Source organism: Mastigoproctus giganteus, chromosome 6 (assembly GCF_048544385.1).
Source record: "Mastigoproctus giganteus isolate SK-2022 chromosome 6, ASM4854438v1, whole genome shotgun sequence".
Classification (NCBI taxonomy): domain Eukaryota; kingdom Metazoa; phylum Arthropoda; class Arachnida; order Uropygi; family Thelyphonidae; genus Mastigoproctus; species Mastigoproctus giganteus.
This window is the reverse complement of record NC_143580.1, coordinates 126,027,202-126,051,880: the sequence shown is the minus strand read 5'-3', so window position 1 is coordinate 126,051,880 and position 24,679 is coordinate 126,027,202. Positions and strand designations below refer to the sequence as shown.

The 24,679-nt window shown below is 40.0% G+C and overlaps 1 protein-coding gene across 2 annotated transcripts in view; it reads left to right on the top strand.

Annotated features, from left to right (window-relative positions):
* Window positions 1-24,679, top strand: part of Dhc64C (dynein heavy chain, cytoplasmic) — a 1,460,071-nt gene that overhangs the window by 1,280,535 nt on the left and 154,857 nt on the right. For both annotated transcript variants that reach the window (XM_090376486.1, XM_090376487.1), the window contains exon 78: window positions 9,291-9,463. In XM_090376486.1, coding sequence (XP_090232612.1) covers window positions 9,291-9,463 — 173 coding nt within the window. The remainder of the gene's footprint in view (window positions 1-9,290; window positions 9,464-24,679) is intronic.

Here is a 24,679-nt window from a genome sequence, read left to right as displayed (position 1 = left end):
CAAATGTGACGAACCCCCACCCCATGTTCTGGATAAAATACAAATTCATTGTGATGAAATTGATTTCCTTTTTAAGTGCGATGATTCATGCTTTGCCACCTCGTTCATCCCCTGCTATCTGGGTGTATCCACTCATTTTGCCAGGATTTTATGATGTTACCATATTGGCTGTGTACAACTTCCTGGTAGAAAATTCCAATTGGTTATGCTTAGGATAAAATTGACCTTTTCATTGTTGCAATATTCAATGGTGGTATACCATATTGCTTGCCAAGATTGTGGGGAATCTGAGTGCAGGCTATGTGACCTTTCTAAGCATGAGGGGATTATTTGACAGACTGATTTTAGCAGCTCTGAAATCACATAACATTATTGGGTTGAGCAGCGTTCTAATCTTAGCCCCCCCCCCCCCCCCGATGAACATTGAAATATGGATGAGAATTTGCCACCTCTCATGGTTGGATGCCCTGCATATAGCTGTTATGGTTGGTTTCCAGTATTAAAGTAATTCTAGGGCCTGCATACATCCTATGATGTATGCAGGCCCTAGAATGATGAGAGTTGACAGGTAAATAATCGAGCAGATAGTCGTCATTTACTGCATTCAGAGTCTGACTAGGTTAAATTATGTTAGCCCGCTTCTTCCCCCTCACAAGTCTTTAGGCTCAATGCATATAGTATTATATATCCGGTCTAGCTTCTGAGGTATGAGAAAGGCTATTGTTGTTCCCTCAGTCTACATTGAAAAAGAGGTTCCTACACTTCGAGAGATTAATTTGCTTTTATTATTTATTTGCTGTTTTGCGTATATTATATCTTTATCGCTTTTAATTTATATACTGTACATTTTTATTTCTTTTGATATTCCTAGAATGGAATTTTCGTGGATTCCAACAAAATACTGATGACATCTGAGGCCCTAGTGCAAAAGCACGAGCCACTTTGTATTTGCTAATGGGAAACACAGTTGAAAACAAATGAAAACCCTTCATCATATGTAAGGACAGAATTTAGAATCGATTTCAGGATTTGCTCTCTTTGTGGGGAATCATACTCAATTTCAGCGTGTGCTGCTCACCACCTACATAGAAGTTGTAGTGGTTCACCTTACAGTAGGGATTTTATTAACAGTTTGCTCCATATATAGGCTGTCTCAAAAATACACAGCATAACTTCAGGAATGAGTTCTTCATATGTAGACAATAAAAATATTTTATATCAACATAGTTCCGGAAATGCTTGGTTCCTGAGTTATTAACTGGAATGTCTCATCTCCCGCAGGTGATTTCCTTCCTCACAAGGTACTGACAGAATCTGGTGGTTTTCCATTCCGACCATGTACTCAAATCAGGAGCAAGTGGATATGCACTTTATGTACGGTTTGGCAGATGGCAATGCTCTGGAGGCTAGCCATTTGTACCACGAAAAGTTCCCAGAACGAAGATGTCCAGACAGGGAAACGTTTGAAGGTATCCATCACCACCCTTGTGCACATGGGACCTTTACACCTCATGCTGCCGACAGAGGACGACCAAGATCTACAACTCCTGAAGTAGAGGAGGAGATTTTGGATGTTGTGCATGCCACTCCTGGAATCAGCACACGCAGAATAGCAATGCAACTGACTGATTCAACGTTCGACTATTTGGAGAGTGTTGTGAGAACACCAACTGTATCCTTACCATCTGCAACGGATACAGGCCTTGTCAACAGCAGATTACTCTACGCGAGTAATGTTCTGCCAGTGGTTCTTGCAGCAGTGTGGTACAACTCCTCACTTTCCTGCCTTAGTGATATTCACAGATGAAGCACAGTTCACATGAGACGGAATCCAAAACTTTCACAATTAGCATGTAGGGGCTGAGGAAAACTCACATGCAATTCTTCCATCACATCACCAACAGCGGTTCAGCTTCAACATCTGGGCAGGTGTTTTTGGTGATAAGTTATTTGGGCCCCACGTACTTCCAAACAAACTCACAGGGCAGGCATATACAGAAACTTTCTCGAAAACAACATGCCTGATTTCTTGGGCAACACACCATTGATTGTTCATCAACAAACACACTTCATGCACGATGGCCTTCTGCACTTTTCAGCCACCTAGCCCACAATTACCTGAATCGAAGGTTTCCTGGTCGGTGGATAGTTAGAGGTGGACCAACTGCCTGGCCTCCACGCTCCTGATTTAAACCCACTAGATTTCTTTTTGTGGGGCCATTTAAAGTCATTGGTGTATTTGACTCTGGTAGCTGATGTGGAAACTCTCCGCAATCAAATTGTGTCAGGTTGTGAGACGATACGAAAAATGCCAGGAATTTGGCATCGTCATCGTGAGTCCATGAGACGTCGATGTGAGGCCTGTATTCAGGCAGAAGGTGGACATTTTGAACAATTACTATGAGGTGATGTGAACAGTTAAGTGTCATAGACAGACCTTCAAAACTCGGAAACCAAGCATTTCCGGAACTATGTTGATATAAAATATTTTTATTGTCTACATATGAGGAACTCATTCCTGAAGTTGTGCCATGTATTTTTGAGACACCCTGTTATGCCATGTGGGATAGACATCCCCCAGATATGATTATCCCAGTGATCTTGATCTCATGCAATTGCAATCCCATTTCTTACTTCCTAGCAGTTTCAGTGGACATAACATCCTGTGGAGTAGTGCCAACATTAATGGAAGAGGACTAGTCATAGAGTATATGCTCACTGACAATGAAATCTCTATTCTAAATGTGTGAACTAACATCTTTTTTCTGTAATTTTTCCTTCTCTCCTTTCATTACTTACTTGTTAGGTGAAGGAGTTCCTTTATGGAAGTAAACACTTCCTTGTGATAACCTGCCCATGGGTGACTGTCCTGCTGGGAGACTGATCAAGCAGACTGGAATGCCTTTCAACATTTGGAAGAATTTAATACCACTATAGTTAGTCAGGAACCTATCAATAATGCATGGCATACATCACAGAAAACATCTATGCAGTTACAATTCTGAAAACAGCTGCCTGCTTTCCACCATTTCAAAAACCTTGGTTCAATACACAGCAATAAAAGAGGATCAAAACAAAGCTTTTGAATAATCAAAGATATTCTACATTTAATCTCTTAGCCTTTAAATGTACAAGTGCCAAAATATGCTCTATTCATTATCAGAGCCAAAAGGAATCATGCATCCACTTTACATCTGTTATCATCGAGTCAAGCAGCACTGAGACTGTTTTGGGAAAAAATCCCGAAAAGGAAGAAAGTATATGTTGCACTCTTCATTAGAACTAGAACATGATAGATGTATTATTGCACATGTATAGTGAATGATCTTGGGGCGACTTTTTCTACCATCTCTCCAAAGACGTTCCGTTCCTCTCGATAGAGAAAAACAAAAATAAGCCAATTAACTTAATTTAAGGATTCGCATACTTCTTATTGATGAAATCTGCTGTTTGATTGGATCTCCTCCATTATGAAGTGATTAAACATCTGACATAAAATCACATGACTGTTGGCTCTTTTTGTATAATAGAATCTTGGTAGAGAAATAGTTTCTAGATTCCTGGTATAAGGCAATACTTCTTGTCTTTTCTAAGCCAGGAAAAGATTCTAAACTACCCAACAAACTACCATCCTATCACTGTGACTAGCTGTTTGTGAAAAATCCTAGAGAGAATGGTCAATGCCTGTCTTTGATGGTATTTTGAGGGAAATTGTCTCTTCTCCAGAGTACATTGTGGCTTCCAAAAGAATAGATTCACTTAAGAGCATTTATTTAGGTTGCAAAATATTCATCTGAGATGCTTTTCTAAAATGAGAACACACTGTGTCATGTTCTGTGATATGGAAAAAGCATATGACACAACTTGGAGAGTTGATTCTTTAAAATATCTGTATGCTATTAGCCTTAGTGATCATCTCCTATTTTTATTAAGAACAGTTTATCGTGTTCTAACAGATTTAGAGATTTAGATATATAATGGCAGACAATATTGCCCATCCCCTCCATCCTAGCACGCTTGAGCATTATGGGGTACAATCCCCATCCAAAATCCCATGAGCTGCCCTGGAAGGCTGTCTGTGCTGCTCAGAGAACTTTATATAAGACTGCACAATTACTCCCAGGTCGTTTAGATTTTCTGCTACCCTGAGTGTAGTACCACACAGTTGATAAGTTTCTCTGGGATTATTGCTACCCATAAGCAGTACTTCAGTTGCCATTTCTTGGCACAATTTCTCTAGATCCTGTTATAGCAGCATACGAAAAATATATACATACAATGATAACCCAGTTTAATATAATAAAATATATAAGTAGCAGTAGCTTTCAAGACTAATGAATCTCTTTTTCAACTGATTTAAATACAATGGATAAGTGCAATGAGCTGAGAGTGAAGCACGTTATTCATTTTCTATTGTTGTTGCACGGACGTGCACTGTTTTACTCCAGTGTTTATCCAGCATTAAAATGGTTGTCTCTAGCATGGGGTGTAGACGTATGCCTTTTTATTGGTTTATTGCCCTTGGATTATTTAATATGTTAAGTGACTCTAGCCATAGGCGGTGGCGAAAGTGTCGTGAGTGGTCTACTATTTCAAAGTCACGTTTGGGATCGAGATCATGGTTGGTGGCCCAAAAATGTTCCGCGACTGCAGACTGATCAGTTTCGGCAAGCCGGATTGCTCTGTCATGTTCCATAAGGTGATCTTGGAGACGTCTTGATGTTTCTCCTATGTAGCAGCTATCACAGTCTCTACAGGTGATGCAATATACTACATTGCTGCATAAGAGAGGTGTGACAGGGGTCTTCACACTGAAGACAAGGGAACGTAGGTTTCTGCAGGGTAACTGCACCCATTTGATGTTGTAATTTCTGAGGATTTTGGAGATCTATCCTGACAAGCCTGGATAATAGGGAATGTAGGCGGACAATATACTGTCTTGGTTCGGTGGTCTTGGGTGAGATGTGAGTTCTTGTGCCTGTAATAGGCACCTGTTTAGCACATGGGATGGATAACCACATTATCCATCCCATGCAATTAGTATGATGCAATTAGGCGAAATCTCATTATGCCTAATTGCGTCGGTATCTTCATTATTGTCATTAAGCATCCTGCCAATCTTTGTATCATCTACAAACTTAGACATTAAGCTTGATATACCCTCATCAATATGTTTGATAAATACAGAAAACAAAAATGGTCTCAGAACCAAACCATGGGGGGGGACTCCACTAATAACATTAGTCCAGAAAGAACAGTGTCCATTAAAAACCACTCTGTCTTCTCCCACTGAACCATCCTTTTATCCATAGCAGTAACTTTCTATTATTGCCACACTGCTCCAATTTGTTCAGCAATCTTATGTGCAATAGTATCAAAAACTTTCCTAAAATCCAAGTTTATGATCTCAAAATTATTTTTTCATCCAATTAGTTTGTCCCTGCATCATAGTATCTAATGAAATTGTCAGACAAGAACAGTATACCTTAACAAACCCATGCTGTAACTGAAGTGTAACTGCCCTCCTCTCTAGATTGTCCTGTATTACTTCTTTAACCATTGGCTCCTTTATTTTCCCTTGAACAGAAGTTAAGCTAACATATCTGTAATTACTCACATACTCTTTTATGAAATTGGGGATACATTTGCATATCTCCAGTCCACAGGGAATTCCCTGAATCCCAAGTTGCATTATAATTATGGCCTAGTGTTCTCTTACCTTGTTTGCTGCTTCCCTCAATATAATTGGATAGATTCCATCCACCCTGGGTGCTTCTTTTATATTTAACTTCAACAATTTCTCTTCCACTTTTCTCTTAGTTATTACAAGATCATTCAACTTAATCTTAGAGTTTGATAAACTTCTAACCTCCCCCTCCCTAAAGAATACCTCTTGTGTGAATGTAAATTCAAAATACCTATTCAGCCTCTCAGCAACCTGAGCAAGATCATTAACAGTTAAACCATTGATATCAAGTGGTTTAACCCCTTCCTTCTACTGTTAGTATAAGTAAAGAACTCTGCTGGATTTTCTTGGCAATTCTGGCTGATCCATATGGTCAGCCAGTCATCATACAAGAGTTAAAAGCAGCTTTAATTCTTACTAATGCCTTGCTTTGCCTAACCTCCATTATGAGTTGGTTGCAGACAAGTTTATATCAACCATAGGTTTCTGTGTCACCTGACAACTTATATGCATTCCATGCATTTTTCTTCTATGCCACATGTCTTAGTAGTTCATCTGATGTCTGTTTAGTTCTTAGTCTTGAACAGTATATCTTAGTTAGTATGAAAAGCCTAGTAGTTTCTATGATTATTTCCCTCAGTGCTTCCAGTTAGATTTTGTTGTTGGTAACATCATTAGTTGGTACCACTGTATAGAATTTAAAAACTGTCCGAGACCATAGTAGTCTGCTTTACAAAAGCAAAAATGCTTACTTTTTACCCTTGATAGTAGTTACATATTTAAATAAATCCCTTATCAGTACCCTGTGATCACTGCCATTTGTGGTTCTTTCATCTGCAGATTGTTAATCCATGAAGAATTACGGCTAAGAATCAGGTGAAGAGTATTGCTCTCTGACATGCTTGCTGCTGCTGTAGAAAAAAATCATCAATAAATCCACAAAATTCTTGCTAGTGTATGAGTGACCACTAGATAAATTCCAATCAACCTCTGGAAAGTTAAAATCTCCATTATAAGACATTCTGGTTTACTGACCCACTGTTTCTCTGTACAGTCATTCTCTACTTCTCAGTCATTTGGCCTATAACACACTCCTACTTTCATTTTTATTTTTCCAGAGCCTATGTCACATGCCAACTGACTCAACATTGCATGTGGCCACCCATTTCATCTGGATGCTCTGCCTTAGATTTTATATGCTTCTTATCTAACAATGTGTTTCTCACTGCAGAAGACCATTTGCATAAACTTTTGTCACAAGCAGAATCTTCATCCTGAACCTGAATTAAGGCTAGGACAAAATGTTATTCCAGTAGTGTCAGACACAAAATTCTTGAGACTTGTTTTCGATAAAAGGTTGACTTTCTGGAACATATCCGCCAACTTTGTACAAAGTGTATGAGAAGCCTTAATATTTTATGCTCTCTGTCCTATACATCTTGGGGTGTGGACCGATGCATCCTACTATGCATTTATCTTGCACTTGTATGATCCAGTCTAGATTACAGGTCCCTGGTATAGAATTCAGCCAGGGACAGTATACTCCGACAGCTGGATCCTGTCGATCATCAGGCTCTCTGAATTGCTACTGGAGCATATCAAACGTCTTCTGTCCAGAGCCTATACATTGAAGCACCAGAAGCACCGTTATCACTTTGACGTAAGGTGTTGTCTCTAAAGTATGCTTTAAAACTGAAATCCCTGCCAGACCATCTTACGTGGCCATCCGTTTTTGAGCCATGATGGGAAAGTTTATACAACATCTGTCAGACTGCCAATCATCCTTTTAGTATTCTTGTCCAAGAGCTACTCAGAGAACTTGAAATCAAGGTAGACAAGGTTGCCCAATCACCAAAGCAGCCCATTCCCCCTTTGCATGCTCACATTCCAACATGCGACCTTTTCCTTAAAAATTGAGGAAAGTCAAATAATCCATCATCTGTCTACTGCAGCTCTATTCAACACACCAAGCTGAACATTCTGATTTCTGGCAGTTTACACAGACAGCTCAAAGTAGGAATCATATGTAGGATCTGCTGCTGTTTTTCCAGACACCACCACATGATATGAAGCCTGTAATTGAACCGTGGCAGTCTAGTTTGCACAGGAATCGAAAAGAGGAAGTTGTTCTTGCCTGGACCCACGTAGGATCCAGTCATCTGACGCATTTGCTAAGGGCCGATGACCCTCCTATGTGTGGCACCTCCATAGCCAGGTGGGCAGGAGCAGCAATGCATAGCACATGCTTCTTGATTAGACCAGGGTTCAAGCCCGTGAGCCACCAAATACGGAGGATGTGAAAAGGTCAGGGAATGACCACCGCATATCCCCGGAGAAATATGGCCTTAGTTGCTAATGCTCCTAAAAACCAAATAACAACAACCACCACCTCCTATTTGTAAGTCCTGTGACCCAATTTTATCCATGAAACATATTTTAATAGAATGCCCAGATTTTAATGATATGCATTTTACTACTTTTACCCATATGACTGAGCCTTATGCAATCAGTCAGATTTTATCAGACAATGGCCACATGTCAGATGTTTTTAAATTTTTTCAAACTATTAATATTTACCAATATATATATATATATATATATATATATAGTATTGAGCATTTATTTTTAGTCACTGTGTTTTACTCAATTTTATGTATTTACCATTTTTGAGTTGTAACCTCTCTGTAAGGTTGCAATTTATCTTTTATTCATTTGTATTTTTATGGCATAATCATGGCGAGCCTTAGCCGCTTTTGCACCAATAAAATCAAAATCCATCCAGCCAACCAATCTAACAATATACCCCCCTCCCGTCCTCTTCTTTCTGTTTGCATTGTACTCCTCATATTGAAATTCTTCATCCATTATATCTGACTGACACCACATCACTGTTATCCCCACAATGTTTTTTTTTTTTTTTTTTTTTTTTTTTTTCTACTATGTTCCAAAATTGGTGTGCATGCACATGTTCATATTCTTAATTACCCTAACACAGCCAGTGTGTTTTCTTGTTTCATGACAATGCACAGAAGCCTTGAAATCCATTGCATCTTGCTTTCTGGGCTTCTGCATTTTCCAATAGAAACAGTGCAAAAATTACTTTGGCTTCTGCCTGCCTCTGTTGTCAATCTATTAGTCTATATATATATATATATATATATATCTCACCAAGCTTGCAGTTTTCTAACCCACCTAATAATGCCTTGAGAGCATCAGCAAATATTCTTGCACCCTTTCTATTTAAGCGTATCCCATCCCTGTAGATGCAGTCTCTCCTGTTAGCAAACAGACCGCACTTCAGTGATCACTTGATTACTGAGTGTATGTTGATAATAAATTTACAGTTCTTTCTGAAAGTGTTCATACACATAAAATGAAATGATGAATATGATGGAATTTTCACAAAGTATCAGAAGAAAACAGTTCAAAAGCTCTAATAGAGCTATACATTCTATGCATTGGTGTCCCTTCACATTTCAATTAATCCGGTTCCTTTATATTTAATACCTTTTAAAATTAATTTATAAAGTAAAAATTGGAAAATTTTTGGGTTGGTAAATATATTCTGAAATTTTGTATGTATTTCTTTTTTGTATGCATTTAGGTGAAGTCTAGCACTCCTGTTCTAATGTGTTCAGTGCCAGGATATGATGCAAGTGGAAGGGTGGATGACTTGGCTGCTGAATTTGGCAAAAGCATTACTTCAATTGCAATTGGTTCTGCTGAAGGTTTCAGTCAAGCAGAGAAAGCAATTAACTCAGCTTCAAAGACTGGAAGGTATGTAATAATATTACTGTTTGCAAAATGATGTAAGGAAGCCAACATGCATAATCAGCCTTAAAAAAAAATTTATATCCATATCTCTTCTTAGATGTCATTTGCTTTTCAAAGTATCTGCTTATTCCTTCCTTAAATTCACATAAGCTTTCTAATTATACAAAATTAGGTGACAGCAGTAATTAGCTACTGTTCCAATAGTTAATTACTTAATTGCTAAAATAAAATTTTCATACTTCTGGTCTGCAATTGCACTTGCTAAATTTAAATTCATATTCACTAGTTAGTGTTACCTCAGAAAGAGAAAAAAATATCCATAGCATTCAGTTCTAAGAGATCCATAAATTTCTTCCATGTGTTGCAAATTAAAATATGATTTGAATACAGAGATTTAAAGGATTCACCTCTCTCTCTCTAAGAATACTTCTTTTTGTGCAGGATGCAATCATTCCTATGCCAAAAGGAGCATAAGTCTCTGTCTCCATTAAACCTCCCATGAAGCCAGACTCTACAAGTCTAATGACCTTACACCAATCCCGCGATACAGGGCTCAGACTCATACAATACAGTGAAACTTCCCTTTAACGGACCGCCATGGGGAACGAAAATGTGTCCGTTAGAGAGAAGTGTCCACTAACAAGAAGTCTGAGGGAGAAAAAAAAAAAAGAAAGAAAGAAAAATCGTTAAACGTTTAATGTAAAATTAAATTAAAATATATACAGATTTTGAACAATATTTTTGTAAATAATATACAATTACATACACAAGAGATAAAGAAAAATCGTTAAATGTTTAATGTAAAATTAAACTAAATTATATACAGATTTTGCACAATATTTTTGTAAATAATATATATACAATTGTGCTATGCATATTATGACTTTATCTTAAGAAAAATACATACAGTAATCACTTATTTTCTTCTGCACCTTCTTCCGACTGATAATTTTGTTTTCAACATTTGTTTGGAGTGAAGAAACCATCGAAAGTCCTTCAGTATCTTCTTCAGCGGCGAAAAACATTTTTAAACGATTGATTTGTATGAGTGCTTCTTCTATTTTCATCAGTGGTTCGTCGTTAATATGTTCTTCGACAGAATGACCTCCTTCCATTTTTCATCCTCATGAGGAACTTCTTGAAAAATATCGATGATAATGTCGTTGATATCTAGAGCACCATCTTCTGTAGTGAGGTTCGAGTCTATATCTTTGTAGCCAGGGTCACTTGTAGCGGAAGTATCGTACATTATCAGTAGATGTTGAAGTTCTTGTTCTTCTTGGTGCTCCACATTGCTGTTCACAACTTCAATTTTTGCGTTTGAGAAGCCAGGCTTTACAAAGCAGTTCACGACAGTTTGTTTTCTAATTGCATTTACTGAAGAGGAAATCCATTGAATCGCATCTAGGATGCTGATTTTCTTTGCAATGTCACTCGCACGTTACATCGTTCATGTTTGCAATGAGATGTCTTAAAACACGTTTTCTGTAGTGAAGTTTAAATTTTTTTATTATCCCTTGATCCAAGGGCTGACACTCTGCAGATGTGTTTGGTGGCAGAAAAACGATTTGAATGTTGGACAATTCAATGTGCGGGTGAGATGCAGCATTATCCATGAAAAGAATAATTTTTCTGTTTTGACGAATCATGTTTTGGTTAAAGTGACTTATACATTCGCTCATGATATCTCATGTCATCCACGCTTTTTTATTAGACTTCCAGTCAACATTCAAAAGATTCAACTTTATGCCCTTGAAACAACAAGGATTTTGTGGGTTTTCTATAACAAGAGGTTGTTCAAAGTCTCCCAGCATATTTGTACACAATAGTACAGTCAAGCGTTCCTTAGAAATTTTTCCGCCCTGGCACTTTTCGTTTTTTAGACTCATTGTTTTTTCAGGAAGAGCTTTAAAAAACAACCCTGTTTCATCACAGTTGTAAATATTCTTAGCTTCAAAATCACGACATAAATCTTCCAATTTGACGGTCCACTTTGTTACAACCCCAGTATCAACAGATCCACCTTCACCACTTATGGTTTTCCAAGAAATTTTATGCCGAGTTTTGAACTTGTCTAGCCATCCCACAGAAGCTTTGAACTCATTTACTCCCATAGATTTCGCAACCTCCAAAGCCTTTTCCCTAATAATAGGCCCATTAATGGGAATTTTTTTAGCACGTGCGCGACAAATTTGAAGTCCAACAGTTTTCGGGAATGATTTTTGAACCTGATCATTTCCATGTTGCCAAAATAGTTTGAGCAGTTCATTTTGTTTCTTTAGGATGTCGCTTACCTGCGTCTTCCCGATTTTGAATTTTGCAGCAAGATTGCGAACACTATTTTTTTGCCGATCATACGCATTAATGGGTTCGACTTTATCTTTTAAAGTTAAATGTTTACGAGAAGACATTGTGCACTTCACACGACACTGAACAAAACTGAAAACTGAAACTGAAAAGACGAAAGGCAGACCAAATCCCCTCCTCTGCACACACCGAATTCATCACAAGTTTTACACGTGCCTTAAAATTCTTGTAAAAGGGTTTAGAACCGCGACGTAAACCTTGATAAAATTCAGAAAATCGGAAATAGAAAATAAACACACGATTGAGACAATACATGGAAGAAAGGTTCCTAGAAAAAGGGCCGTCAGCTCCCCCGCAGTCCGTTATGGGGAGATCAAATTAAGTGCTAATCTATACGAAAAAGTGCAGATTGCCTGTCCGCATCCGTTACAGAGAATGTCCGCTAGACAGAAGCTGAAAACACGTTAAAACCAATGGAGGTGAGTTGGGGAATTTGAAAATGTCCGTTGTAGAGAGATGTCCGTTAACGAGAGGTGTCCGTTAGGAGAAGTTTCACTGTATATATCTTTCAAAAACATTTCTACCATTTCCAATACTACCATGTTAGAATAAAGAATACACGGCACCAAATAAGGCATAAAAGAAAGCTTCGGGGTATTCCAGTGATACCCTACCACGTCTGATCTCATAGCTGTTGAACTCACGTGTGCACACACACACACACACACACACACTAAACTGCATTATGTCTGACACGAGACCTAATAAGGAATTGTCTGTTTAACCCAATCAACCAGCCTGAATGGGATATAGGAGAAAATCTGTAAAATGAAGGAAAAGTAGATATCACACCCTTCATCGATCCTGAAATATAATCGATGTGCTATTGTAGATTGAACTATAACAGCCAGTGCTCATGGGGAAACATTCTCTAGCATCTTGGCCACATCATGTTACTCTACAGGGTCGTGGTCCCGAAACAGAAAAATAAAAGAACAGACAATTGATTTTACATGATTGGGTTTTACCCATATGGTCTTGCCAGTCATCATACAAGAGTTAAAAGCAACTTTAATCCTTATTAATGCAGGTACTGTACTGCAGTATTTCCTTTTGTATGAAATGATTATTTGTAGAAGAATAAGAGAAATTTACCTCAATATAATACGTAGAATACTTCTGTATGATACTCTTCAGAAATTAAAACAAATAAAAGATTAACACAAAATGATTACAGTAAAAAGTCAGTTGAAAAAAGTTCAAAAATTAATTAAGAATTCAAAAAAACAGTTAAAAAATACAAGTGTAATACAAGGGCAGAGTGTCTATAGCTATCCTAATTAACTATCTGTTTTCATCTCCAGTTAGCTAAACGCTATACTTTTACCTGTAAACACTATAATACAAACAGGTTTATATATAGTTCCAGCATTAGCCTTTGTCTACTCTCAACAGTGGTCTTTTTCCCAATTTTAGTTTTTGATCATTTTCGTTTTAGCTTTAGTTTCATATAATTATTTTTGAGTCCTCTGTCATGTCAATCTTAAATTACATGCTGGCTGTCTATTTATCCCCTTTACCACTTTAATTATACTTAATTTATTTTTATTTATTTTTTTTTTCCCAGTGCTATATTTTGATATAATTATATATTACCATGGCATGTAATTTATGTTAGAAACAAAGGACTCTAAATTGTCATCTTGTTGGGTAATTCTGGTTGTTGACACTTGAAAACAATGCCAGAATTGTGCGATATATGACAATATAATTATGTATATATTTTGTGTAATAAAATATTGACTGATTTCCTTATATGTATTATTATTATTATTTTTTTCCTTCTCACTTTTCTTTCTCACTTGTTGCATACCTCTTATCTTCACAGCCCTTATTTACTTACTTCTGTTATCTCTAAACCTTTATTTACTTACTTATTATACTACTATACACTGATGAGCCAAAACATTATGACCAGCGAGTTGTTATGCAAATCGAAGCAACTGTAGGTGAACTATGGCGCATACACGGATCTGGACGTGGTATAAGAGACACTGATACTGAGCTCCGTTAATCAGTGTTACTCTTGTTCTTCAGGTGCAAAAGGCAGCGGACTTAAGTGAGTTTGATAGAGGCCAAATTGTAATGGTCAGATGATTGGATCAGAGCATATCCAAAATGGCACAGCTGGTGGGTTCTCACGGTCAGCCATAGTTAGTACCTACCAAAAGTGGTCCAAGGAGGGGAAACCCATGAAATGCTGGAAAAGTGGTGGATGACCAAGGCTCATCGATGTAGAGGTGAGCAAAGGCTCTCACAGATGGTACGTAGCAACAGAAGGGCAACTGTGGCGCAACTAGACAGCAATTGGAATGCTGGTGGTGGTGGGAGTATGTCTTACAACACACACAGTACGTCGAACCCTGCTGAAAATGGGGCAGCCCCATTTACCCTCATTCATCCCCAAGTACCCATGATAACCACGTTTCACTGGCTACAGCGTCTACAATGCCATGAGCATTGAAACTGGACCCAAATGGTGCATAGCAACAGAAGGGTGACTGTGGCGCAACTAGCTGGTAATTGGAATGATGGTGGCAGGAGTAATGTCTTACAACACAGAGTAAATCAAACCCTGCTGAAAATGGGGCTGCGTAGTCGCAGGCCACTCCAAGTGCCCATGCTAACCACGGTTCGCTGGCGACAGCACTTACAATGGGCACACAAGCATAAAAATTGGACCTTGAGTGATTGGAAGAAGGTCGTCTGGTCCATTGAATCCCATTTCCTGTTGTACCATGTGGACGGCCGATACGTGTGCATCGTTTACCTGGGGAAGTGACGATGCCTGGATGCACTGTGGAATGAAAACAAGCCAGTGGCAGCAGTGGCATGCTTTGGGCAATGTTCTGCTGGGATACCCTAGGTCCAGTCATCCATGTGCCAGGCACTCTTATATCTGCAACCTACCTAAACATCATTGCTGACCAGGTACATGATTTCATGGCAACGGTATTTCCCTCTGGTGGTGCAGTCTTTCAGCCGGATTGTTCGAGACTTGTTCGCAGAACATGAGGAAGACTTCCAGGTATTGCCTGGGCCTCCAAATTCCCACAGACATCAATCCCATCGAGCACCTGTAGTTTGTGTTAGAACAGCAACTCCGATCTGCAACGTCTCAACCATGGACCTTACAGGAGTTGAAGGATCTGCTGGTTATGGGTTTGTACCAGATACCACAAAATACATTTAGAAATCTTGTTGCATCCATGCCTCACCAGCTACGAGTTGCTTTGGCTGCACATGGAGGACCAACATCATATAAGATAGGTGGTCATAATGTTTTGGCTGTGTGTGTGTGTGTGTGTGTGCGTGTTATTATGTTGCACAGAACAAAATGGAAAGTAAAATAAATGACAGATTTAATGTTAAATAGTAAAACAGAATATGTTAAATACATACAGCACAAAAAAGCTTTCGGTTATTAAGGTAACCTTCATCAGTTGAACTGAAAGTTTAGGAACAAAGAACATAAGAGTGTGTGGTGCCAGTCATGCACAATAAACTGAGATGTAACAACTAACTGTTTGATATCGAAGACTGTGGTTGTGACGTATGCAAACGTTTATCAGTCATGAGAATGGTTGCCTCAATAATAGGGTGGACACGACATCCACTGTTTCAGTTGAAAAGTATCATTGCAAAGGTTCCTATTAAAGGAAACATACTTTTCTTTTATATCCTAGTCTTACTAACCACTTATCTACCTCCGCTTGGTCACTAGGTGATACCGCTCCTACCTCCCCATGGCAGAGCTGGTTACGAGGGAGGAAAAGCTCTTACTCCCAGGGCTAAAAGATGCAAACATAAATGATCCAAACATAACAACCACCAATCCCAAACTCTTTGAGTGGAAAAAATGAGGACAATGAGACTATTGTATCTAAAAGGCAAAAAAAACGTGACATCACTTCATGCCCTTACATTTATTGTCTTTCATTCTACAACAGAACAGCCATTAGGAAAATTGTTGCCATTTGTCATCCAGAAATGTATAGTATTTGTCATCCAGAAATGTATATCCCCAGTCACGACAGACCACACGGGCTAACAGTGCCGAATACTTCCTTATCTTGGTCCTTAGATGCCTGAAGGAAAGATTACAATCTAATATTGCCCCCCCCCCCAGGTATTTAAGCTGGCTTTGGAGTTTAATTGTAGTGTTGTTCACTTTTATTTGAGGCGGCTTGCACAGGTCAAGGGAGCCCTTCAATAAGATTGAGGATATCTTAGTCAGTGAGATTTTTAGGCAGCGTAAGAGGATCCAGTCCTGTAGTATCTTGATGGCATGGTTTGCTTTTACCTCCAACTGTGCTCTACTGTCGGCAGCAGTTTTCAAGATCAAGTCATCGGCAAAAGCTTGGGTTTGGACGTCACCAAGGTCCATGGCTAGGAACTCATCCTAGATGGAGATATTATTCCCACCCGCAACATCATTCTGACATTTGGATCGCCAATCTTACCATCTAGTGTCAATGCCGGCTACCTCAACTGCTGAGTACAACCGTATATTCCGAATCCTATAAGATGCTACGTGCCAAAAATATGGTCACTCACAAATGGCTTGTAGAGGAGATCCAGTCTGACCTAATTGCAAAGGGGCACATCCAGCCTATTCAAAATCATTTGATCTCGGGAAAATAGGGAAAAAAATCAAGAAGTGCAAGGTAGAACAAAAAGTTTCATACCAAGAGGCTAAAAAACAAATTGTGCTTAATGCACCTAAAAACACAAGCTTGCAAGCTTGATTAATAAAAATACTGACACAAGAATAATATGAAGAAAAATAAAACAGCTAAATGGCAAATTTCCCCCATTATCCTCCCCACATCTCAACTGGAATGGGCAGGAGCTTTCTTCTCCCACAGAGATAGCGAATACCTTAGGGACTGTATTTTCACAGTTGTCGGCCACGACAGCATATGATCAATCATTCCAAAAGATCCAAGTCTCTTCACTGCTCACCTTCTTCAATCGCATCTCTCTTGAACATTCTTTCCACAGTTCCTGGCATCACTCCTACATAATAGCAATTCCCAAACCAGGGAAAGATCAGTCTGTTCCTCAAACTATAGACCCATTTCTGTCACCAGTTGCTTAAGTAAAACTCTGGAAGAAAGAATTCACCGTCGACTCACATGTTATCTTGACTCCAAAATCCTAATCTCTGATAATCAATTTGGTTTCAGTAAAAATCGATCAGCTTTGGATATCATGGTCAATGTAGAAACAAATATCAGAAATGCATTCATCCAAAATGAGCATCTCTTCATGGCATGCCTTGATATAGAGAAAGCTTTCAACACTGCACGGTGTTTTGGTATCCTGAGAGATCTGCATTCCCTTGACCTGAGAGGCCACTTATCATATTTCATACAGAACTTTCCTCAGCACAGGTCCTTTCAAGTTCGATACCGACAAGTCCTCTCCCAAACATATGTACAAGAAGGGATCCCATGAGCTAATCAGTTGTTATCATCCTACAGGCATCTGTTTACAAGAGACAAATTGCTTAAATAAAACTCTGGAAATAGCACTGAGCACAGGGCTATGTGCTCAGTGCTACCTTATTCGCAATAGGAATGAATCACATCGCATACTTAACAATAAATCACATAACTCACAAAAAAATAAAAGCATGATATATACGGACTTCCAGAGTGCGCTTAAAGCTTTACAGAACATTTCTTCTCAAACATATCCTTTAATAAAATTCATAAAATCCAAATTGATGCATATCCAAGAACTGCAGCAAGTGGTCATTTTTTGCTGGGTCCCAGGCCATGTTGGGATACTGGAAAACGAATGTGCAGACTATGCTGCTAAGCATCCATCCAACAGAGAATCATCACAGTATCATGTTCCATATCTTGACTACAAAAGTAATATATGAAGAATATGTAGGGAACAGTAGACAATTCAATGGCAAGCCCTAATGCATAATAAACTCCTTCAAATAAAACCTGAACAGCAGTTATGCCCTCCAGCTTCCATGTAAACAGAAAGGAGTAAGTAATCTTAACCAGAGCGTGAATTGGCCACAGTCAACTTACCCACCTTTATCTCCTCACAGGTATTAGGTATGTTGAGGGTCTGACGGCTCCTGGGATTTCTCCCATCTCCACGTATGTTCTATGTATCGGACAAGCCAGGGATTTAAAAGTGTGTGGGATATATACCATGTAGTATGTTGTGCCGATGTTATTGGTAACGTCGGGCCCCACTAGGGACCAACATTACCAATATTTGTACTTTGGCCAGTCGTGCCACTTACCTGCCATTTCCTTGTAGTGGCTAGGACCAAAAAAAAAAAAATGGTTGAAATTAGTGATACTTAACAAGTTAGTATTAATAGTATGTGACATGGGGCTGTGCAGTAAAAGTGAGTTTTAAAAACCAAATAGGTTTGGGCAAGAATTTTGATGTTCTCTTTTAATTTTGACGTGTAGGGCTAAACGTGGGGAAGACAATAGACTTGGTGGATGAAATTGGAAGTTTGGGCAGATAGAGTAGATGATCCCTGCAGGCAGTGAGGCATGCCCGTGCCCCACCAGAGTGAGAAAATTGGGGAGGGGCAGGAGGAGAGGCAAGCCTCTCCTCCCCAGGAGTTTGGAAAGAAAGATCTGCTCAAGAGAGTGCGATTTGGGTTGCCAATGGGCTGTCCCGGAGGGAGAGTGCCACCGTATATCATCTCCTTCAGTTTACAGGCCCTGAAAAGCTGGCCGTTCAGTCTCATCCAGGTGGAACTAATAGGAAGTTAAATCTGGGATGTCATCCCTCCAGACTATAGTCTGGGTCCTATTTTCTGGTCAATATCTTGGGGTCATAATCAAGTCTACTGGCTGTCATTATGGAGCTTTATCCCTTCCGTGATGTATACTAGTTTTTACACTACCTTATGTAGTGGGTCTATGCTGCAACGTTTTGGGGCAGTGCCCCTTTGTTCTTATGTCATGACTATTTAAAGGTGTTTTTACGGTAATTATGCCTCTTGTGGTTAGACATATTGTCACTTGTCTTTTTCCAGTGCATTTTGTAGTCAGTCCAAGGTCTGTATAGTCGGCTCCTCTGTGTCGTCTTGCTGCTATTTGCTGGTTTGTGGTGTCTCATTCTGTTAAGGTCTTCTGTATATGGTGGTTAGTGTTTGGCACTTGGTAAATAATCCCTGGGCAAAATAAGTATTCCTCTTGTGTATCTAGTAGATGTGACTCAAGATTCCCCTCGGTAGATAGTGAACTCTATCATTAGTCTGCATCTAAGGTCTTCGTATTGGGCACACTCAAACAATGTGCACCCAGCTTTCTTGTTCCCCACAAGTACAGCGCGAGTCCTCCACTATTCCCAATGCTGTAAGCTTTGCATTGAAAGCCCCACGACCCATAAGGAGGTAGGTCATGTAAATTCCGGATTGCAGCCAGGTTGGAGAATGGGGTATACTGTCTACTTCCAGGATGAACTTTTTGGTGATATTCCCTTTTGTTGTGTTTGTCCAGCAGTTTTGCCAGGTTTGTTTTAGGTATTTCTGCAGCCTGTTCTTTTCAGCCTTGTAGGTTGCGCTGTTATCCACTGTGTAGTCTAGATGGGTGCAAGGCATTCCTTCAGTTATGTAATAGGTTATTCCAATGCATATGATGTCCAGGTCAAGGGGAAGGGCTCTGGCCAAGATCTGTAGGGCAACAGTGCTAGTGGTGTTGCAGGCTCTTGTGATACCAAACCGCAGAGGCATATATTATAGCTGATAGGAACGTTGTTTTATAATATAAGGAGAGTACTCAATGTTCAAGTCCCCAGTCACGACAGACCACACGGGCTAACAGTGCCGAATACTTCCTTATCTTGGTCCTTAGATGCCCGAAGGAAAGATTACAATCTAATATTAACCCCCCCCCCAGGTATTTAAGCTGGCTTTGGAGTTTAATTGTAGTGTTGTTCACCTTTATTTGAGGCGGCTTGCGCAGGTCAAGGGAGCCCTTCAGTAAGATTGAGGATGTCTTAGTCGGTGAGATTTTTAGGCAGCGTAAGAGGATCCAGTCCTGTAGTATCTTGATGGCATGGTTTGCTTTTACCTCCAACTGTGCTCTACTGTCGGCAGCAGTTTTCAAGATAAAGTCATCGGCGAAAGCTTGGGTTTGGACATCACCAAGGTCCATGGCTAGGAACTCATCCAAGACAATGTTCCACAGGAGCGGCCCCAGGACAGAACCCTGTGGGCAACCCCTGCAGACACAGCGGTTTACCTACCATAGGGTGCCATTACACTAATACTCCTATCAGTAAGGTAAGACTTGATAGTAAGATAAAAGTTGCAGGGAAGGTCCTTAGTCTTGCCAGGACACTCGGCCACCAAATGGTGTCAAACGCATCAGCAAAATCAATGGAGATGATTAGGTAGTATTTACTGTTGGAGCTGGCCACACTGTGCAGCAGATGTCTAAATGCTTCTACTGTAGAAGACTCGGGCTTAAAGCTGAATTGGGTAGACGTGCAGATCATTACTCTTGTAATGTGTGTCAATTCGGGCGTATAGCATTCTCTCAAATAGTTTGCTGATCACTGGTAGCAAAGATATCAGTCTGTAGGTGGTTGGCTGTTGTGGAGGCTTCGGGAGTTTTTTTGGGATCAGCTTCAGTCCCACAGTCTTCCAGTTTCTTGGAAAGATGCTTTGATCCAAACAGTTATTGAACAGATTTAGGAGTTCAGGGGACAGTTCCATTACTTTTTTGATAATTTCTGGCTTGAGGTAATCAAGGCCAGGGCACTTATTATTTCTTATGTGATTTGCCTCAAATTTGATGTCATCTAGCATGAAGGGCAGTTCACAGGAGTCAGTGAGTGGTGTACGTGTCATTTTCTTGGCATATTCTATTCTGTTCAGGTGAAGTAGGTATGGCAGTCTCTGGGAAAATAGCACCCAGAATATTTGTGTGTGAATGTTGCCATGTGGTGGTTTTGGCTCCCTTGTGGTGTCAATGTGGTAGAAATAACTCCCCCCGGGGAGTTTGTTTGTCATTATCCTATACACTACCCATCCCCAGGGCTCAATATTTCCTGTTATGCCTACCAAGTTTTTCTAGGCTCTTTGTTTGTTCTTGTTTATCACATCCGTATATCTGTTTCTTCCTTCTCTATAGCACTCCTTTAGTATCTGGACCTCAGCAACAGGCCATGTGCATCTTGCCTGTTGAAAGAGTTCTTCTTTTCATGGTCTCCCTTCTAGTTGCTGGATCTTGCTAATCCAAGGGACTGCTCCCAGTTTGGGATTTCTCCACTTCATTGATGCTTCACTCACTGCAAGTATTATTTCCGTTACCCTCTTTTGATTCTCGTCTGGGTCCCCGTTCTGGTTTGTTGTTTCCAGGTGTTAGGTTGCAGTGAGCATTAAGACTTCTCTGAACCTTTCCCAGTTCGCCCAGCAGATGGCGAAGCGATTTAGTGTTTGTTTAGATATGGGGGGGGCCTGTTTAATGATCTTCTGATTTGGCAGGTAATCACCTTGTGGTCGGAAGTCGTCCACGAGTCTGTGATGATCCAATCCTCAACATACCCCGCATTGTTTCCTGTGGACAATGTGACATCAATAGTCGTTTCCCACAGGGTATTACAAAATGTAGGCATCTGGTGTGGTCTGTCCATTTCTGGTAACTCTCCTGTCTGGGGTCAGACTGTGCCAGGCTGGGGAACGGCAGTTTACATCTGCCCCAATTATGATTCTTTGATCAGGGAGCATGTCAGTCAAGGCCTGCAAGTACCTGGTGATAGATGCAATGTCCTCGCCCAGCCTGCTGTAAAGGGCCACAGCATAGATTTGGTGGAATGGTGTTAAGATGTGGGCACACTGCCCAGGGTGCACAATGCTGTGTTACTTTAGTCACAGTATAATTGGGATTGCAGACCACAACTGCAGCCCATGAGGTGTCACTCTCACCATGGACTATTTTGTATGCTGTCGGATATCCGCACACTCGTTTTGAGTGGGTATATGGTTTGTTTTTTCTTTTTTTTTCTTTTTTTTTTTTTTGTTAGTTATTGGCGCATCGACTTCTGTAGACATATTTACAACATCAGAAGCATTTCAGGATTGCCACATGCTCCTAGAATCGGTGTTATCCCGATTCAATGTAAATTCTCTCTTGATTCTTTAGTTGCTGCAGGACAGTCTAGGACCCAATTTCTGTTTGGTCCTGCCCTAGATCTGGTGGAGTACCTGGGTTCGCTGTTCCTGTAGTTGCTGGGGTGGGGGTGGTGTCTTTCAGATTTCTGTTTATGATCTCTGTGGCTGACTGCTCCGGGGTTAAGTCCTTGTCTATGTCAAAGACAATGATCCTCTCTTTTTTTGACAATTCTGCAGTCAAACCCAAGGAGGCAATTTTTGGGTTATCCATTATTGTCTGTACATCTTCATTTACATCCGTTTCAGTAACAAGTCCTACATTCCTCGTTTCCGGATGGACTTTATCTTAGTAGCTTTGAGGTCATTCTTTAGTTCCTTCATCACGGCTGTCTTTATTTCTTCACTGTCTCCTCACAGGTAATGATCCTCCACAATGCACACTGTGCAACCTCCTCTTACAATTAAATATATTCTTGTTGAGTGTACACCACTGCCCGCCAAGTCTCATTTAGCTTTCTTCCAAAGCTTAAAGAACCCCTGCACTCAACACTCTACTTCATCGTAGGTAACAATGCTAATCTGCTGGTATTTTTCCACTTTATTAAACAGAAAATTATATCGCCATTTTTGACTGATGTCATAACAGTCACTATGCATGCATAACATTCATAACGTTGATTTGTGAAATATGGCCTAAGTCGCCCTTGCACCGAAAAACAACAACAGAAAAGATGGCTACCGGAAAAACCGTATTTTTCCAAAAAGGGAAAACCTGTTTGAAAGATTTAAAACGGTATCTAGGAAAAAGTCCAAAAACATCTCCAAAACCAAATAATGAAAACCGTAATCCAGTGGAAATGTAGAGGATTCCGCACTAACACAGGTGATATGTATGATCTGATTGTACAGTATACTTACAAGAAACCTACCTCAGACTTCAAGACTCTTTCTTTATTAGGGTAGAGTCTTGAGGGCTGAGGTAGGTTTCTTGTAAGCAAAGACATAGCAGAGCATACTGTGCAATCAAATCATATATGTCACCTATGTTAGTGTGAAATCCTTTACATTTCCACTGGAGTACGGTTTTCATTATTTGGGTTTGGAGAGGTTTTTGGACTGTTTCCTAGATGCATTTTAAATCTTTCAAACAGTTTTTCCTTTTTAGAAAAATATGGTTTTCCAGTATCCATCTCTTCTTCCACAAAAATCTCTAGTACTGATTTATCTGCTTAGTTGGTCGCTTCTGTCTCCATTTTTTCAGTTGACTTCTGTCTTATGGCATTACATTTTCCTTGCGGGGCTTTTGTTTCTGAGTATTTTGCATCGGGGGGTACGGATAGTGATGATCATACAGCATGTCGAAAGGACAAAGTGACAAGCGGCACAACCCATGGTGGTGTGGCAATACTAGTAAATTCTCGCATTCCTTTCCAGATTGTCCCGCCAAACACAACCCTTGAAGCAGTTGCAGTATGTATAGCCACTAGATCCCTCATAACAGAAATAACAATTTAGGTTCCACTAAACCAAGATTTATTACAACAGGATTTAGAATACATAGCAATGTAGTTACCTGCCCCCTTCTGTATACTAGCCGACCTCAATGGACATAGCCCTGTGTGGGGACCTTCTACAATTGCATCTTCATTGTACATTCGTTTCTCATTTGCTAATATCACTCTTATATGCTGGCAATTCCCAGTTCAGGGAAAGCTCACTCTATTCCCCACAACTATAAATCCCTTTCTCTCACTAGCTGCTTAAGTAAAATCCTATAAAAGATAATACACTGTCAACTGAAATTGTATCTTGATTCCCAAAATCTGATCTCTGATGATCAGTTTGGTTTTAAAAAAAATTGATCAGCCCTGGATCTTATGGTCAAAGCTGAAATAAACATTGGGAATGCATTTATCCGAAATGAGCATCTCATCATGGTATGCCTTGAGAGAGAGAGAGAGAAAGTCTTTGTTACCTCATAGTGTTTTGTTATCCTGATAGAGATCTTCATTCCCTTGATCTGAGAGACCACAGAGCATTTCATACAGAACTTCCTTTAGAATAGGTCCTTTCAAGTTTGATTTCGGCACGTCTTTTCACAAACATACAGGATCCAGTCACAATATTATGACCTCCCTCCCCAATGCAGACATCACACACACACTTAGAAAATCATACAGCACTCGTGTCAAGTTCACACACCGCAAGCATACAAGGGTTAATGTTTGGCATCCATGAATACAGTAACAGCCTTTGTCATGGGTAAAGCACTGGACCTATCAGACCTGGAAAAAGGCACGATCATCAGCTGTCAGGGCCAGGGGTGCCAGCATTTCCAAAACAGCGGACTTTGTGAAATGCTCACATGCATTTCAGTGGTGAAAGTGTATCATCACTGGAAGAATGGGGCAGTTTTGATGCGCCAACATGCCAATTGTGAGCCCTCCATGCTCCACTGATCCCAGATGTGAATGTCAGCTGAAACGGTTGGGCAGGACCTATTGGCACACTACTGTTGATCAACTGGCCATCCAAATGAACTGTGGGCCACCAGAAAGGTCTCCAACATGACAATGCAGCGAACCCTGTTGTGCATTGAGCTCCAGAGCAGACACTTGGTGACAGCACCCATGCTGACGGCCGTTCATCGCAAACAAAGCCGACAGTTTGCACAGCAATACCAACAGTGGACTCTGGCCGAGTGGCAATGGGTGGCTTTCTCCGATGAGTCAGTTTCTGCT